This window comes from Falco biarmicus, chromosome 14, assembly GCF_023638135.1.
Source record: "Falco biarmicus isolate bFalBia1 chromosome 14, bFalBia1.pri, whole genome shotgun sequence".
Taxonomy (NCBI): Eukaryota; Metazoa; Chordata; class Aves; order Falconiformes; family Falconidae; genus Falco; species Falco biarmicus.
Window position 1 is genome coordinate 7,626,623 of NC_079301.1, and position 17,605 is coordinate 7,644,227.

The following is a 17,605-nucleotide window of genomic DNA, read 5'->3' on the forward strand; positions in this document are numbered from 1 at the left end:
TAGCACTCATACCAATGTCTGAAATAGCAGCTATTGAAACCCTGCCCCGGCTGGGGGTATCTCCATCACCAGCCTCCCCTGCATCCCAGCATGGGGCCGGAGGCACCTCTGGGCTGGGGGCCATGGGGCCGTACTCATGGGTGGGTGCACGGGGTCTGTGCTGGGAACAACAGCCCTTGTGCAGGTGGCATGGGGGGAGAGGTGGTCTTGGGGGCATATCCCACCAGGCGGGAGGAGGAGAACCCCTGTCAGCGGGGTTCTGCCTCTGGGGGTGTGCCGTGGTCCTGTGCGTGGTGCCTGCAGCCTGTGCCCAAGCTGCCTGTGCCAGGCACCACGGCGTGGTTCCCAAAGGACACGCTGTTTCCCCATGCACCCCTGGAGTTTTCTGTGGAAGGAGATACGAGGCGAACCAGCACTGATCAGAGGTAAACCTCCTGTCCTTTGGAATTTTTCCCTTCCTTTGAAATTGGGAACTAAATTAAGCCCACTTGAATCAGCCCGACAGAGGACCTCTGCCCCAAGATGCCCAAGATGCCACCCCCCTGTCCCTGTGCTTTGGTGCCAGTGCCCACCCTGGGCACGGGGCAGGCACCCCCAACAAGATTTGTGCCACCTGCTTGGACTGGGGTGTCCCATGCTGTCTGTAGTCCGGGGACAGCCCACAAGGTCGTCTGGGAAGGGCGATGCGCTGCCTCCATCACCACCAGCCACGTCTGTGGCTGCAGCCTCTAACATAACACGGTTAATACAGAGACCAGGGCAGGTAATGAGCACTAAGCAGTTCTCTTTATAATCCGAACAGGGATCAGCAGAAATCATTAGTGTAAAGCCTGCTACTACCTTTAGGTGAGTTTTATACAGATTTTAGGTCATTTATACAGCCAATTTTGTGCCATCCTTAAGCAGAGGAGCATTTCCTGCTGCCCATGATCCATCCCAGCCCGGCTCACGTGAAGACGCCTGGATGAGAGCACTGGGGGTGCAATGCTCCGCGTGCTCACCTCCCTCCTGCGCTTCTGCTGCAGAGGCCGCAGCTGGATGCCGGTGCCCAAGGCACCCAGCGCCTGCTGGGCTCCCCTCGCCTGTGGTGCTGTGCAGCAGCCGTGGGCAATGCTGGTGGCACGCTGGCCCGGGCCATGTGTGAACCATGCCCCAGCTCATCCGCAGCAGCCCCTGCCTTTGGGATTTGGGGACTCACACCATCTCGGCAGTGCCGGTGTGTTCAGGAATGTAGTCACGGGTAATTAAAAGGGCTTTTTATTTCCTTATTACTACATTTCCACGGTATTCTCTCAACTTTTGCCTCCCAAGAGCAGAAATTGGTTCGTTTAGAAATGTTTATTAAATTGCAATGATTTCTGAGAAAAACCACATAGATTGCTGTGGTCTCTCTTCAATGAATCAGTCCGAACCCCAGCGTGGCGTAAGCTCCCGCGGGTTAGGTAAGCCTCGTCATTTCCTTTATCCACTTCAGGTACTTGGAGACCCTGGTGTAGATGCCGTATTTACCTGGCTTGGCACATTCCTCGCCCCAGCTGGTGATCCCCGTGAGAAACCAGGTGCCCTCAATCTCGGTGGTGTAGGGACCTCCACTGTCACCCCCGCAGGTGTCACTGCCGCCGGCTGGGAAGCCTGCACAGAACATGTTCTGCAGGATGGTGGTGGAGGTGCTCTTGAGGCAGGTTGGCCGGTCAACAAAGGGCACCTTGAGGATCTGGAGGATGGTGGCCGGCCGGCCACGGAAGAGCGTGCTGCCCCAGCCGCTCACCGTCCCCATCCCATGCTTCAGCAGGGTGTTGGTGAACTCCCGGCTGCCGAGGCAGATGGGGGTGACATAGCTGTTGAAGCTGAGTGGCTGGTCCAGCTCCAGGAGGGCAATGTCATTGTGGTGCTTGTTGATGGTGGCGTTGTACGTGGGGTGGGGAAGGATTTTCACCACTTTACGCCGCTGCTCCGTGTTGTCTTCCTCGTTGGTGTTGTATTCACCTGCGGAGACACACGTGGCTTGGGCTGGACCCCTCTGTGGCCAGACCAGCGGCCGTGCCCTGAGGATGCCACCCCGATGCGATACCAGCCGCACCAGGTGATTGCAAAGGGATGAGCACTGTGTGCCCCAGCCTGCAGGCTGCTCTGAGCCTGGTGCTGGCAAGGCTGCTTGCTCCTTGTCAAGAGGTGTCAGAGGTTCCCCCACAGCAGCATCTGCTGGGTCCCTGCAGCTGGCAGAACCTGAACCCCAAAGTGTGACACCAGGCACACACCGGCCAGTCAAGTGCCAAAGGTCCAGATGGTTTAGCCAAGCTTAGGAACAGCGTGGCTGTTTTGGGATTGAGGACCCTCAAAGAGATGTAAGGGGATGTTGCCCTTGCATCAAAGGAGGGAAAGCCTCTCAAACTGAAAATCTTTGTTTAAAATAAGTCCTTTATTGGTGGAAAGAAACCCAACTTCTCTATTATAAAACCACACAACCATGGGGCAGAATGCAGAATGCAGTGCAGAGGGCTACAAATGCCCCCCCCCCCCCCAGTGCTCCCAGGTGCCCCTGGGTGCCTGTCGCACGCGGGAGGCTCAGCTGCTCATGATGCAGGGTGCTGCCGGCAGCCTCAGGCTCCTGTGATTGAGTTGCTGGCAGCCTATTACCTCCCCTCCGGCTTGTGTAACAGGTAGAGGGAAGGGAAAATGTTCTCTGCTCTTGGGTTGGCAAATGGGCAGCGCCTGGCTCTGCCTGTAGCCGAATTCCCTCTCCTGCCTGTGAACTGGTTGTGCTGAAGGCTCAAGAGCAGGATGACTTTCCCCCCTCGCTTTCTTGCAGCCCAAGAGACACAGGGCGCGTTTAACCCCTGCTGCGGTATTTCTACATGCTTTGCTGTAATCTCCAGAATATACGATCTCCTCTAAACAATATCTGCAGCGTTCCTGGCCCTGGCAGTGTCCTGTGTCTGCTGCGTCTGCCTGCGAGGAGCAGCACGGAGCCCAGCGAGAGAGGTGAGGCAGCTTTCTGTGTTCACGTTAATGCTGGTGCCTGGCGGAGGCAGCTTTGGTGGCTGATGTGCTCTGTGAGGGTTTCTTTGCAGCGGAGTGTGAACGTCAGCTGCCTCGCAGGCTGTGCTTCTCCAGTGTAAGTGCGAGACAGATGTGGGGGAGACTTTCAGAAGGTTTTTCTTATGCTACGGCTGCTTACTATTGCTGGGGATCTGAAAATATGCTTCAGGGGTTGAAGTGGAGAGGCAAAGAAGGACAGGGAAGGGGAATGCTTCTTCCACCCCCTGCTATCAGTTTCTGGGCCTCCCAGGGTTCTATGTACAAAGCTGAACATTGAGCGTGAATGGACGTAAAGGACTTGGATGTTGTACATAGCACAGGCACAAATTCAATAGTCCCTGAAGCCCTGAAAAAATGTGTTTTGCTTTCTTGACTTGCTGCCTGTCCAAAGTCCTGCCCTGGAAGCCCAGCAGTGCTGCAGAGCCGTGGGAAGGTAGTGCAAGGGGACTTGGCTGGTAACGCATCCTAAATGGAGAGGGTGGGTGACAAGCAGGAGAGAGCCTGAAAGGAGGGACAGTTTGCACACAGGTGCAGCAAATGCAAAACCTCTGCCAGGTGGAAATGTGGTTTTCTGGAGGGAGATTCTTTTTGCGCTGGGCATGTACTTTCTCATGTTAGCAGGTGCAAGGCTGGGCTTTGTGCTGGGCTTTCCAGCAAAACCACCTGAAAGTAGATAGCAAAAAATGCTGTGTGCAAGCTGTGAGCATTGTCCTGCCAGCACGGGGCAGGTGGTGCCCAGCCCCATGGCACTGGGTCCCCAGGGTCTGGCCAGGCACACCCAGGAGCTCAGCTGCAGTAACGTGGAAGATGAAGACGCAGCTGGAGCCCTCCTGATGAGCTTGTTTCTGTAGACATGAACTCAGCACTTGGAGGTTCAGGTAGAATGTCATTTTTGCCACTGATACATTTCATAGCATTTAAACAGAAAGCATGATTCTTCCATGCCTCCTCTCGGCGCTGCTTGTGGCAATTACTAACCATGTCAGTGTTCCCCTCCTGTAGCCACCGGTGTAACCCTCCTACACTCGATACTCATACAAGGGGAAACAAATAACTTGGAGAAGCTGATTCTGCCACAGCTGTGAAATGTGGCACCACGATGCTTGCCAAGGTGCCATGCTGTTATCAGCAGGCTGCCTAGTGGGCAGTCTGGAACAGCTGGGTTCCACGAGTCAGGGGGGAAAACCCTTTTTTCAAGCAGAGTTAACATTTGTATTGTAAAGTAGCAGTAACACTTGCTGTGCAGTCTGGCCACACTGCCCCTGCCTAAGTCCCCAGAGACCCTACTGTAAAAGCATGCTTTCCTGCATGCCAGCCCCATTTGTCTACTTCAGTCCATAAATTCTTTTTACTTCTAAAGAAGTTAGAACCAAAAGTAGTCATCTTCTCCTTGCAAGGAGCTAGTCAGGTTACTGGTGCCCCTCTTGCGCCAGCCACACAAATTCATTCTCAGAGAGTTGTGTGAAAACTTAGCGTGACCCCCAAGAAGAGCAGAAATCCTGCATGGCAAGCAGAGATAAAAATCCATCACACAAGCTCATGAAGCAGCATCTCAGCTGAACTCAACAGATTTTTTAAGCAGCCTGGGGTCTTCTCTGGCTCAGGTGTGCTTGCCTGTGGTCAGGTTGAGCTCTGTCTGCAACGTGGTCCGGCAGCTCCGTGGTTTTGGGAGCAAGGACAGACCCAGCTCACCGCTCCCACCAGAGGTGGTGGTACCTGCAGGGGACCAGGCTGCTGAAATGCTGCCATCTGCAACTGGGGCCTCGGTGCCTCAAAGCAACTCATGCCACGTTGCTGCCCATCATGGTGGCATGGGTTCCAGGGCTCTGTGCAGTGCCCTGTGCCTGGCCAGTGCTAGCCCTGCCCGCATCCCTCACCCGCGCTGCCCGAGGGTCTCACCTGCCACAGCGGTGACGTCGTCGCCTGGCTGCAGGCAGTGTGCCGCCGTCAGTACCCATTTCTCGTTGATGATGGATGCGCCGCAGAAGCCCACGCCCTGGCTGTCCACCAGATAAACCTGTGGGAGCAGAAGGAAATCATACCTGTGGGTTTGTTAAATAGGCAGGGAAGAGAAGTGAGATGCAGGGGTTTTGTTTGGCTGTAGGACAAGGCTACTTTTAGGCCGTACAGACCCAGTGCTGCCTGAGATGCTGCTCCTCAGGGAGTGCCTGCCTCTCCACCTGCCGCAGAGGGTGGCCAGCACTGCCCCGCACGTGTATTATTGCCCCGCTGAGCTTCTCCCTTTGCTGCCAGGCTGGGAAGGCATAAACCTCCACATAAAACTCAAAGCGTCTGAAATATAACCACTTCTGCCCATGCATCCTAAAACTGTTTTGCTGGTGACTAATCTTAACTAGTTAGCTAGGGACAAAATCTCAACTACCCATTTCATTTGGCCATCTAACTGCCTCAGCACTTATGGAGCACAACCCAGGACATCCCTTATGCTAAAACTTCTAATTAAATTGATCAGCTGGCTCGGAGGATTGTGTTTCAAAGAAGGTTTTCTTTATAATTCACCCATTTTGTTCCTTTCACGTGATGTGGCTCATCACCGTCTATCTGCCTTATACTTCTCACGTATTTACTCGTTTGATGCCTCGTTGGGCAGAGCCGGCTGCACTTTAAGGAGGTCAGCGTCCATAACGCAGAGGATGAAGCTCCCCCATGGCAATAAACCAAAGTGCCTCTGTGCCTGCAGCCACCCCCCTCCATGGAGTCCCACATGGGCTCTGCCCCAGCCCATGCCACCATCCCCGGGAGGGCAGCGCAGGCTGCCAGGGGCTGCTGCGCCACAGAGCCCAGTGGCCACACGTGCCTGCAGGTGCGAGGCTGCCTGCGGAGCCACCAGAGACATGGTTCATAAGACCCATCACTGGGATCTGAGCTCCACAACCACCTTGAACCCCGTGGGGAAGGGAGCACCCCTCCTGGCTGTTGCCTGGATCCCAGCATGTTGAGCATCTTCATTTGCCAGCTGGCAAAAGGGCAACCACATCTTTTTTGGAGGGTGCCTAGGGAGGTAAAGGTCTCTGTGAGCACAGCCAACTAGCCGAACTTGTAACGTGTGAATTTACTTTTTTTTATGGATACCAATTTCTCTTATTTAATTTTCTGGTTCTCCTCTTGACTCTCTGTGAATGCATGGTGGGTGCCAGCATCGCTTATGGTTTGTCCCACAAAAGGCTGTGCCAGAAAGCTCTGCGCGGCTAGGGCAGTGGTACGGCCTCTTCCTTTCAGACACAAAACACAACCTTCCAACAAACCTCCTGCTGCTGCTTCTGGTGGCCGTGTATGTCCCCAGCACATTGCTGGCTTTTTTAGCTCCGAAATGGAGGGCAGATGCCTGCTCCTGACCTTTCTACATACACCCTGCTCACTGTTTCTCTCCCTCAGCAGATGCAGAAGGATTGGCTGATCTGCGTGAATGGGCATTTACGTCCCTGTGAGGGCAGCTTTTCGTTGACATCACCAGTGCCGGTCTGTGCCAGAGCTTGCAACTGAAAGATATTTGCCATTTCTAAAACCTCATCTGGATTTATTACTTCACACTCTCAGCCACTGAGATTTCTGTGCCTGCTGAAGTCAGAGTAGAATTTAAGGGCAGTAGATGACTTTGAAAAGATCCAAGCTAGGAGCTAACTTTTCTTTTGACAATAATTTTAAAGTACTTGCAGCGTGGTGGGCTGGAGGAGGTTTCTTTGCAGCCCCCCCTCGCCTCTGATGTCATTCTTGGTGAGGCAGAGATGACTAGGATGTTGCAAGTTGGATAAAGAAAGAGCGGCTGGATTCGGTAGAAGTCATACAAGGACAGATCCTTTGTTGGTATAAATTATCATGGATCTGTTGCAACTGATGGAGCTAAAAAATGATCTGCATTGCTCCTTGCAAAGCTCGACCCCTTCAGCCTTCAGCTTAATCATGGTAAATTCATGGACTACTGGGTGATCTGTTGCTATAGCTCAAAACTGGGTCCTTTGTGCCCCACCAGCTAAAGCTGCTGTGGTCTGACTGCTGGCTTTTTTGCCACATAGACCCCCAGCGAGGCAGGTTTTGTTGCTGTGGCATAAAACTGTGAACTGAATGAAGCGGTGCTGCTGTTAGACTTGAGAACAATTGCTAAACTAACCTTAGAGATGGGCTGTGGGTGTGTAGAAGTAACATGGTCTTGCATTCAGAAGGAAATGAATAGAGAGCGCGATTGCTGGGGTGACAGGGGAGCTGCAGAAATGGCCAGTACCTGCCAAGGCACCTCGCCTCTCATGCTGTCTGAGCCACCAACAACTCTGGTGCCCGTCTTAATTATCGGTGTGATTTTCGTGGTGGCGGCGGTGCTGGTTTCTGTGACGTTATCGAGCACCTCATCATGAGCATCGTCGTCATTATCGGTGGTGATGTTCCAGTGCTCAAAGGTATTTATGGCTCGGGTGAGCTTGCTCTTCGCTTCAGGAGCTGTGATCTTTCCACAGGGATACGGCACTGGGGGAGAAACAGTCACGGTTACGACTGGCTGCGTATCATGCTGAGGGTTACAGCAATCAAAGGAGCAGTGAGGAGGCAAACGTTGCCTCGTCTCAGCTGCCTATTTTGGGACCGGTACGGAACACGCAGGGCCATGCGCCGACTGTGTGTTCTGATGCAAGCAGATGTCTGTGCCTTTGAGCTGCAGTGCAGGTAATGTGTAAGAGCAGCAAAAGCAGGAATTGTTTCTGGGCTTTAGAAATGACATCTGAACAGCTTTTAAAAAGAATAAAGCTTGTGCGAGAGTGCACGTCCGACAGGACAGTGCAGCTGTGCCTTTATCTCACGGGATGCGGAGCTGCATACCTGGGAGGCTTGCTGTGGAGGACAGCCGGGCCTTTGGCTGACATTTCTACAGCAAGGAACTCCAGAACAATAAAAGTCCAGCTGGGAGAGGGCAGGAAGTAATATCTGCCAATTGTACAGATAATCCTGCTTGGCACCAAGGTGAGGAAAACATTAATAAACTCTAGAGTTGTAGATTTTCTCTGTTAATGAAGATCTCATCTGTAGGCTCATTTCAGATGAGCTCTTCCCATTTGTCTCCTACGCAGTGTGCGCTGAATGCCTGCTGATAGTGGTAGTTGAAATAGTAAATAGCATCAGGCATTGTCTTTCATCTGAAAAGCTTTTGACAGCACTGTGCAAACAAACATCAGTGTAAAATCAGATGTAAGTGTGGCCTGCTGAGATATTTTTTTCCTTTTTAATACAGTCCACTTTAGGAATAGGGCTTAAATAAGTGTTGAGTGATGGAAAGTGCTATCCTTGAGGTGTGAGGTTAGGCTAGGAAATGAATGTTTCAGAGCCAACAAAAGCTAAGCTTTTGCAGGAAGGACAATTACCCAACCTGAAAGATGATCTTATTTCTAACAGTAAAACTTTCTGGTCCAGTGAAAGTGATACAGCATGTTGGGCAACACAGGCTTGAGCTCTTAATGATCTCCATTAACAGGACTCCCAGCCTAAGATACTTCCTACACTGATTGCTGGAAGTCAGCACTTTCAGGAGCTGGAATTATCCTTGGCTGTAGTTATCAGACCTTCAGAAACTAACTCACCTGTGCAGGTGCCTGCATGCTAGCTTAGGTGTGCAAATCTGTTACTCTCAGGTGTTCGAACTGTGATAGCATCAAATGTTAAATTGACCTTAGATGGCAAAATATTTCTCGACTCGATCTCCTCTTTCCTCTGCCAGATGTGCTTCTGAGATGTTGATGCCCAATTAACTTGCCGTGCTGCAGTAGGTTGGGATTGCACATGTTGGTGTAGTTAGAGGTGTTGTAATAGCCCAGGAGTGAGGTGAAGTTGGGGAATGTAACAGGAACCGTCTATTTTTTAGCCCTTTATGAAGTTGCAGCCTCAAGCAATACATTTCCCTTCCACCCCACTCAATACCACAGCTAAACCACATAGCCTAGTTCCTGCTGAGGGTCTTTGTGTGCAGATGCACACTGTTGGGAGGACTGCATCACCACAAAGCTTCACTTGTTGCCATCCAGCTCAGGTAATTATAAGACAGTGAGTAAGGGCCAGCCATCAAACCGACAATCAGGAGTATTTACAATAAGAAAGATTGTCTTTTTCTGAAAAAGCCCTGAGCATCCTCTATGTAGGATCAGTAACTAAATAGTGGCTCCTATTGGAAGAACACAGGAGTGAGCTCTGGCTGGCTGGACACCAGTGTGTATGCTGGTGTAGGTGAATATCACGTTTCTGCCTCCAGAAAACTACTGATCCGTATCTAGAAATATAAGGCAGCTGCAGGTGGGAGAGGTGCCTGTGCGAGCAGCCATCTGAAATGAGCATTTGCCTTGTGAACAAATTCCTGGACGACTCCCCTCCTTCTCCACCCAACTAGGCTAAAAAAAGTGTGTTCAAAATGCATCCTTCAAGCCTGACCCCACACCTGCCCTTGGGAAAGTGCAGGGTCAGGCTCTTTACGTTTGCTAACCAGGAAAACAGGGCTGGTTTCCAACAGGAGATTGCATTTCTGTGAGGTTCATGTAGCTAAATCCAGGACAAGACCTTGGAAACTTTCACCCAAATCTCTTAAAAACACGTTAAAGTCAACCTGTAGGTTCACAGGATTTTCCATCTTCATGAAGCCTATAGCCAGCAGCGCAGGAACACACAACTTTCTGCGGTGGGTCATGCCTGCAGAAGTGCTTGCAGCCTCCGTTTTTAATAGCACAGGTGAAGTCTGAAAGAAATGAAAATGAAACTGTGAAAACTCTTTTGAAATACAACTGGTCAGAGATTTGTTGGGACTCGGGCCTTTGGGCTCAGCCTATAACCCACTCTGGTTGTCCCAGACTATGGAAAATGGATGATTGTTTGCAAGGAGTGTTCTCCTTCCGCATCATGTCTCCGCTCATAACGAAGGAGCACGGGGCACCTCTTTGAGAAGGCAGGTTGAAGAATGGCCCTGTGAGAGGTCCTGCCTGGCCCTGGCACAGCGTCCTGCCTCCAACAGCTGCATGTTGCCTGAAATCTGGCAGCCTGACCGTAAAGGACTCCTGCAAATATTTGGTTACAAGCCACGTGATTTCCCTGCCGTCGTGCTGCTCTCCTCCTGCCCTGCGCTTACAGCAATCCAGCCCTGCTGTGGATGCTGGCAGAGAACATCTTGTGTCAAGTGGGAACAAACTCTGAACTCCAGAAGGGCTTTGTCCCGGGATTGTTGCCGGGCTCTGGATTTAAAACCTCAAGCAAAGCCATATGCTCTTCCTGACATACCAATAAATCATTGCAGCCTGACGTGGAAGACCCGTTTCAGCAGGATGTTTGATGAAACGCGTCCCAACCTGAGGCACAGCAAGATTCACGTGACTTGTGTGTGTCTTCTCCCACCCCACCTCACACTCATCTGCGGTGGGAACCCCGTCTCTTGGAGGTGGGAAACCGCTAATCCGCAGACGCCCTTTTAATTCTCAGTGAGTTTTCAAATAACTTCACAGCAGATTAACTCCACTCCTACTTCCTCAAGGACACCTCCCTTCCTGTAGCCATTTTAATACCATCATTTACTATTTTTACAGAGCTCTTTTTCACGCCTCACTTCTAGCTCTATTTTTGTTCCTGTCTCACTTCCACGAGAAATCTGCAATGAGACTATTTAAATTTGATGCAGCTTTGAAATGCTCTTTTTAACGTACACTCCTCTCTTGCCAGAGCAGAAGCACAACTAGAAAGAGAATCTTTTATTAGTGCAGTGAGTCTAGCACATTATGTGAGCCGCACAGCCCCTGATTATATCATAAATATAAGAGCTGAATATCCCACTTGCTTAAATTATCAGCTGTTTGGTTTTCATAAACTCCTCAACCCATCAGGAAAATATTTGCCTTTTGTTTGCCTTCTGAATCAAGGTTGCTAGTGATAATTATAATTATGAATTTAGCAGAGTGCCATTGAGAGGAGGTTGTGATAATCCTGCCCTGCTCAGCACCTGCTGCCCAGCCTGGAGTGGGGAAAGGACGGGAGGGGTTGAGAGCACAGGGGCCCCATCGGGGTCGGTGGAAAACTGCCGTTTTCAGCAGGTGAGCATGTCACCCCTGATTGACAAGCAGCCCCGGAAAGGCTTGTGCTGGGGAGATAAAGGAAGGTCTCTGTGTCAACATTTGCACTGGCAGCCGCAGCGTGCCCAAACAAAAGACCTTGAGCCTGTGTCTCTCTTGAACCCTGCGTAAGAGCGGGCACCTCGGTGCTCAGCAGAGGTGGAGCTGGGGCTCCACCAAGGACAGGAGAGGACAGAGACATCCGCTCCTGTATCCCCAGGCATGTCCCCCTGTAATCCTGTTGCCAACAGGCTGAATTTGCACGTTTAGGTAGTGCCTAACAGCAAGGCAAAACATGTCTGAAACTGTCCCCTAGTGGGGTGGAACTCTGCACCCACTTGGATCTGATGTGGTTTCAAGTAGGGCAGAACACCCACAGGATGAGCCCCCGGTACGTACCTATCTCACAGTTTCTGCCTTCGTACCCAGCTGGGCACCAGCACACATAGGAACTTACTGCGTCCTTGCAAACGGCTCCATTTTTGCATGGATTGGGGTCACACTGGTCTCCATCTTGGAGAGAAGACAGGAGAACAAACAAACATGAGCATCCACCACGGCTGGTGCCGACTAAGCACTGGAGCCTTGTTTTGTGCAAGCCTCCTGTCAAAGACGAGCAAGAGACTGCACACCTTCCTTCTTTGTGATGGAAAATAGAGTCAGATCCTGGCTCCCAAGTGCACAACAGCCGACCTCAGCACCGGGGTAGCGTCAGCAGCGGTGCTTCGTACCGAGTCCTGATTAGGTGCCCTGTCCCCTGTGTGTTAATTCCACCCGTTTCAGCAGAACTCCTCTTCAGTCTCCCTCGTTAGAAAAGTTAGACAAAGATAGAAAGTTTGCTTCCTCAAGAACAGTTAGGATTTCCTAATCTGAATCATTCTAGCGCTACTGTCTTTGTCCGCTGAAGGTTTGGGCTTGTCCACTAGGGTTCGGAGACCTCTCCGTATATTAGATTGAGAGCCTCAGTCGCTCGTTCTTTCTACATCTTGTGCTACTATGAATTGGCCTAGATTTTTCTTCATATGTCAGGGCTTTTATTTTCACAGTTGCCTACAGCTCAGAAGTTAAGGCTTTAATAAAAATACCCAGCATTGCAAAACTGGTGATCTAACACCTTGGAGGAGTGACTCAGTGACGTTAAATTACAGGGAAATGCGCTTTGAAATGGTTCTGCAAAGGCACGGAGGAAGGGGAATGTTGTTTGTGTCCCACCAGTAAGTGTGGCTGCTAACGGTGCTTTCAGGAACGGGCTGGAATACAACAGGCAGATTGCAAACAGGGACAAAACGGTGGTGTCTTGCCTAAGGGGTGGTGCTGGGGTTTGCATGTAAGGGGGGGGCTGCGGGGTTATTGCTGCCCAGTGAGGGCAATCGGGGCTTGGTACCACTTGGGTGCTGTGCGAGGGGTGATCTCCTGCAGGCTGCACACGTTGGGAATGGCAGCTTGTAAGCGGAACAGTAAAGCAGGCACTTTGGGTGATAGGGAAATACATGGTGCTCGTTATTTTTGAAGAGTGGCAGGGAAACAAATGCAGTGCTGAGTTTCAGCAGCTGGGTTTTCGGAGGACAGTCCTACAGTGAAAATGTAACTTTTTTAAATTTTATAGTCTGGACTGAATAATCTGAATTATTTAAGGCTTTTTAGTGAGATGCTCTGGGTGCTTTGCCAATCTACAAAGCAGTTCATTTATTGAAAGGCCCTTAAAATTAGTTTCAGATTGTTTTGGTGGGCATTGAAATCTTTTCGGTAAGGGGCTGAGGAGTCGCTGGGGGTGGAGGCTGAAAAGGAGAAAATGGATGGTGGAAAGCAGATGGTGGAGAAGCAAGGGTTTGGGGCCACTGGTGTGAATTGGAAACAGCCATTTGCTATGAGCACGTTGAAGCTCCACTTTAATATGGCATTTCTAGGGATCCACGCTGTGCTTGCGCGAGGCTGTGCCTTAGCTGGAGATCTCTGCTTGAGAACAGAACATTTGCTGTTTGCTGGAGGGGTGTTAATTCTTGCTGTCTGGTTTTACTCTGTACCATGGGTGAAACTAGAAGCCCAGAGCTGGACCTGGGCTGAATGGATCCAGTGGTCTGCGTGAACTGGTTTTGTTCTGTGAGGTTTTTGAAGTTTATTCAAAAAACCTGCTTGAACAAAGGAAATGTTGTTGTTGTTGGTTGCAATTTGTTTACAAATGGGAGAGGCCCAGGCTGGGTGGCTGCAGGATTTAGGGTGCGTGACTCTGACTAGCTCTGTCATAACACAGTTTCTGAATGCTGGAATAAATTTGCTTCAATAAACATCATGCTACTTATGCATTGAGAGGTGAATATTATACATTTGAACATGGAAAAAGCAGCTCTTACCAATATATGTTTTCCAGAACTCCATCTGCAAAGGAAAAAAAAAATATATTTTCTTTCGATTTCTAATTTCTGGACACTGCCTGACTGAAGCAGTAAAGGGATGACTCAAAAGCTAAAGCAAAAAACTTGCAGGAAAACAACCACCTCCGTCATCCCAATGGTCACGAACAAACCTTTAAAGCAGTTCCCCAGCCCATCTGATGGATCACAAAATAACGATATCATAAAGCACGGTAGCTGCTGCCTTTGGCCCCTGCAGGTTTGCCCTTGCTGTTCGCTTCTCCTTCCCCCTCTGCCTGGCCTGAAAGGCTCCTGGAGGTGCAGACTGGGGGGAACGAGGTGTTGCCGTTTTGCAGCAGTGATACTCACTGTTTTCTCTGTGTTTTCAAACACTTCTCGGGCTTCTTCAAAGCTGCATTTTTCTTCTATGCATTCTCTCTCGAGGTTCCCAGGAATAACCTCTTCCAGCCTGTTTGAATTGGCTCGCCTTTGCCTGTGCAGAACCGAGCTCGCCTCTTTGCTCTCGAGGAAGACTGCAATTTGAAAAGAAATAGGAGCTAGAGAGGAGCATGTGCCATCATGTGGTGCAGCTGGGATGGGCTGTCCCGGCTCTGTTCTAGAAAGCAATCCCCGTTCTTGCATTCACCCCCTTATCCCCCCCGCCCCCATTGCCCCATGGCCAGGGACATTTCAGGAGTGTTATCGTCTACTTGAGGTTTCTTTGGTGTCTAACTTACGTGCAATTCAGAGGATCAAATCTGGAGAGCCAAGGGTCAAAGCAGTCAATAGACAGACATGGCTGATGGTGAGGGGGTGATTAGGAGCACTGAAGTTTGATGCTTAAAATACCCTAAAGTGGATGGTATGACTGTCTCCTGTCATAGATGCACAGACCGGAATAAGCTATTTGAGAGGAGGAAATAATACGTTTTTTTCATGCTGCTGCTTGGTGAGGTCTTGCTGGACACAGAAATTGTCATGTTTTAGCTGCCTCTGCCTGTTCTGGCTGTGAAAAGCCATTTGCCTCTGCAAGCAGCCAAGGCCCTTGGAAGCCACAGGCCATTTGCTTCTCTCCCTGCTCCTCAGCCTTGCCGATGTGCTGGGGTACCACCAGTTCCTGCTGGCAGGAGGGGTGACATGAGCCCTCCTCACCTCCTGGACCACATCATGTCAACGAGGTGGTGGGCATCCTCCTTCACCTTGCTGACCAAGTGCCTGGGCAGGCACCACCAGCAGAGAGCTGCTGGTGCTGCAGGGACCCACAGTCTAGCTGGGATGTCTGCAGTGGCCACCAGCCTTCCCATGGTGGCTGCCTGGTGAGGGACAGAAGGACGTGCAGTCCCATCATGGTGGTACCGTGAATGCTCTCCCAGCAGGGCCACGTGTCCCATCGGCAGGGGCAGCAGCAGCAGCCCTCCTGTGGCAGCCACCTACCAGTGTTTGCTCCTGACCCACCCCTCGGAGACCCCCGCCTCTGCTGAGCACTCTTCCCCCATCCCACCACTCTAAAAAAGAAATTGTTCCTCCAGAGGAACTTCCTGCTTTTTTGCCTCCCCAGCCTCAAGCCCCAGCCACCTCCTGGCACTTGCAGCCACATTCCCTGTTGTCACCAGATGGCACGGTAGAGCAGCTCTTGGAGCTGCTGGTGGCCATCCTGGACGTGGACCCTTATCTAGGGTCTCTGTGCTGGAAGGGGTTCCAGCACCCGTGGCTCTGGCCCCTCTGCTGGTTAAGGAGAGCACAGGCTCAGCCAGGTGGGCAGAGGAGAGTGAGGTGCAAGTACCAGCCACTCGCTCCTTCTCATGGCTACCTGCTGCTCTTGATCCAGAGCAGATCCCAGCCCCTCCCAAGCCGCAGAGTATCAGGTTTGTTGAACTCTCATGAGCCCCAGGTAGATTGTTCTGATTTACACCATGCCGCTGATGGTGTAACCAGCCCCTGCACCTAAAGATCTCTCTGCAGCAGACTGAACTAACAGTTTTTGCAATGTACAGCAAGCTTGCACCTCCGCCTTCCTCATGCTGGTGTGTTTTTGGTTAAAAAGGAGGAGTGCATTAAAATCCTGACCTTAGTCTGTTTGGCAGTAGATGTTGATGGGTAAAGCACTGGCCTCTGAAGAAGCCAGGCTTGTTTCAAATGCTGCAGCCCCTGTGGGGTGGCTGGTCCCCTCCCAGCTCAGGGTGGTTTATGTGTGGGACACGAATGTACATCCCCCAGCGAGCCTGCTCTGCCGAGCCAGGTGCTGAGAGCATGGTGGCACTGCGGGGGTGCACAGCCTCGCTGGAGACCTGTCCCCTTCTCCCCATGGCACGGGCTGCAGCCTCCAGCTTGTCCCCAGGCTGGGCAGAAGAGTTTCAGGTGGGAACGGTGGAGCAGCCTTCCTTGGTTTTGTAAGGCTGTTGGGGTCTCCATGTGCTTCGTGCCCGGGGAACCCGATGTGGGGCAGCCACACATTGCCCTGCGTGAAGCAAAGCAGCCGCGTTAGACCCACTCCTCCATCTCTTCCCAGTGGGTTGTGCCAGGCACCTGCTGTAATTAACCCGTGTAATGGGAGAGAACTCAGTTTAATGAATGCAGCTTTGCCTCCCTCAGATCCCTCTAGGCTTTCTCCGTTGCTTACTGATCCCACATGCTGCTTTACAAGCGATACTTGGTTTGAACTGAAGGTTGCAGGCTCCGTGGGGTCACAGGCATGGTACTCACCCTGGCTGGAAACCATCCTCACACCACGAATGTGCTCACATGCGACTTGCCAACTTCTGAACCAGTATCGGAGGGAGTGAGGTGGGTCTCTGGGCCAAGGGGCTGTGGGACAGACCTGGCTTGCCAGCTGAGTATAGTATTTTCTAGGAGGTACCCCTGGGTGGGCGGTGATCCCAACACAAAGTTCTGCTCACTTTTCCTTGCTAAGCAAACATTTTGGAGAGAGGCTTTTTTTGGTTTTTTTTTTTTTTTGAACATGTTACTTGCAATGTTTTAATGAAAGAAGAAAGTCCAGCCTTGCACCAAACAAGTACTCGCACTGGACGTGAACCAACCTCTGCTGGAACTGTTGCTGCTACAAATAAATCAAGCAACAGCCTGCATTACTATGTGTGATTGCCCACATCCATCAGCTGTTCTATCTTGTCTACAATTTTGGCTGCATCTTAGTCTTAAATTCATGCTGGTTTTGGCTTTGAATTGTTCTCGCAGTACTGAATCCAATGACTGATTTATGGATGTGAGTACTTGTTTGTACTCCAGGACAAAGTGATGGCACACGCAGCGGTGTGGATGTTATTCCACCAGCAATGCTCTCCCCTTTTTTTCCTTCTGTGTGTGGGTGCCTGCATTCTAAAATGGCTGAATCAAGCGCTGAAGGCTTAAAAGCTGCAAAAAATATTTTTTTTTAAATCCATTCTAAAAATTAATCCCTGTGACACATTCTGTGTAAAATCAGCATAAAAACTATTATTTCATTCCCGAGAAAAGAACCGGAGCTTCAAAAAGAGGAGCTACGAAACGCAGCAATCCCTCTGAGCTCTCACCTCTATGAGACTGCACAAGCTGTCCACCGTCAAGTGACAGACCGTGTCACTTCACCTGTGTCAGTAACCCCCTGCACCCAAAAGTGAACATCTTGCCAGGTTTTAAATGAACCCACCTGTTCTTTCGGCACCCAGACAAGCTCCCAGAAGACAAATGGAGAGTACAAGGAGGATGTTTGCCATCTTCCTCCCACTGCCCAAACCTCTTGCTAACAAATTGTTCGGGTGGCGGAGCTCAGTCAATAGTTCCAAAGTGCAAGTGCTTGTTTATTTACTCTGGGTAACCCTTTAATTTAAGCTCCCCAGATGTGCCATTGCTGAAGCTTGAAATGGCAACGCGGGTCTTATTGGAGGGGGCACGGCCACGTACAAGAAACCTGCTAGGTAGCTGCAGTCCTTGGGCTCATCTCCTCCCCTGTAGGATATTACTGCCACTTTTGGGGGCTGAGCATGGCACAAGAATAAATGAATTCAGCGTCATGAACTTCTTTGAAGCACTGCATTTACCATACCTACCCAGGTGATATTGTTGGCCGTATGAAAGTACACAGCAGCATTTGCACAGGCTTCAGCACAGTCCACATTTAATCCAAAAGAGCCAGCA

General features: G+C 50.9%; 1 protein-coding gene across 1 annotated transcript; it reads right to left on the reverse strand.

The window, feature by feature from the left end:
- Positions 1 to 1,241: 1,241 nt before the first annotated feature.
- On the reverse strand, positions 1,242 to 17,244 carry F9 (coagulation factor IX). Its single transcript, XM_056359884.1, has 8 exons — positions 17,118 to 17,244; positions 13,841 to 14,004; positions 13,472 to 13,496; positions 11,520 to 11,633; positions 9,635 to 9,763; positions 7,280 to 7,518; positions 4,939 to 5,056; positions 1,242 to 1,986 (listed from the first exon to the last, which is right to left on the reverse strand). The coding sequence occupies exons 1-8, from the start codon at positions 17,182 to 17,184 to the stop codon at positions 1,439 to 1,441; spliced, it is 1,404 nt and encodes a 467-aa protein (XP_056215859.1). The 5' UTR covers positions 17,185 to 17,244; the 3' UTR covers positions 1,242 to 1,438.
- Positions 17,245 to 17,605: the final 361 nt, after the last annotated feature.

What these genes read in the sequence shown, in the direction of transcription:
- F9 (XM_056359884.1), bottom strand. Translation starts at nt 17,184, where the DNA reads ATGGCAAACATCCTCCTTGTACTCTCCATTTGTCTTCTGGGAGCTTGT. An exon ending in AGGCAGAAACTGTGAGATAG is followed by an intron (nt 9,764 to 11,519) that starts GTACGTACCGGG and finishes CATTTCTTTCAG; the next exon opens with ACTTCACCTGTGCTATTAAA. An exon ending in GAGGCGAGGTGCCTTGGCAG is followed by an intron (nt 5,057 to 7,279) that starts GTACTGGCCATT and finishes CTGCTCCCACAG; the next exon opens with GTTTATCTGGTGGACAGCCA.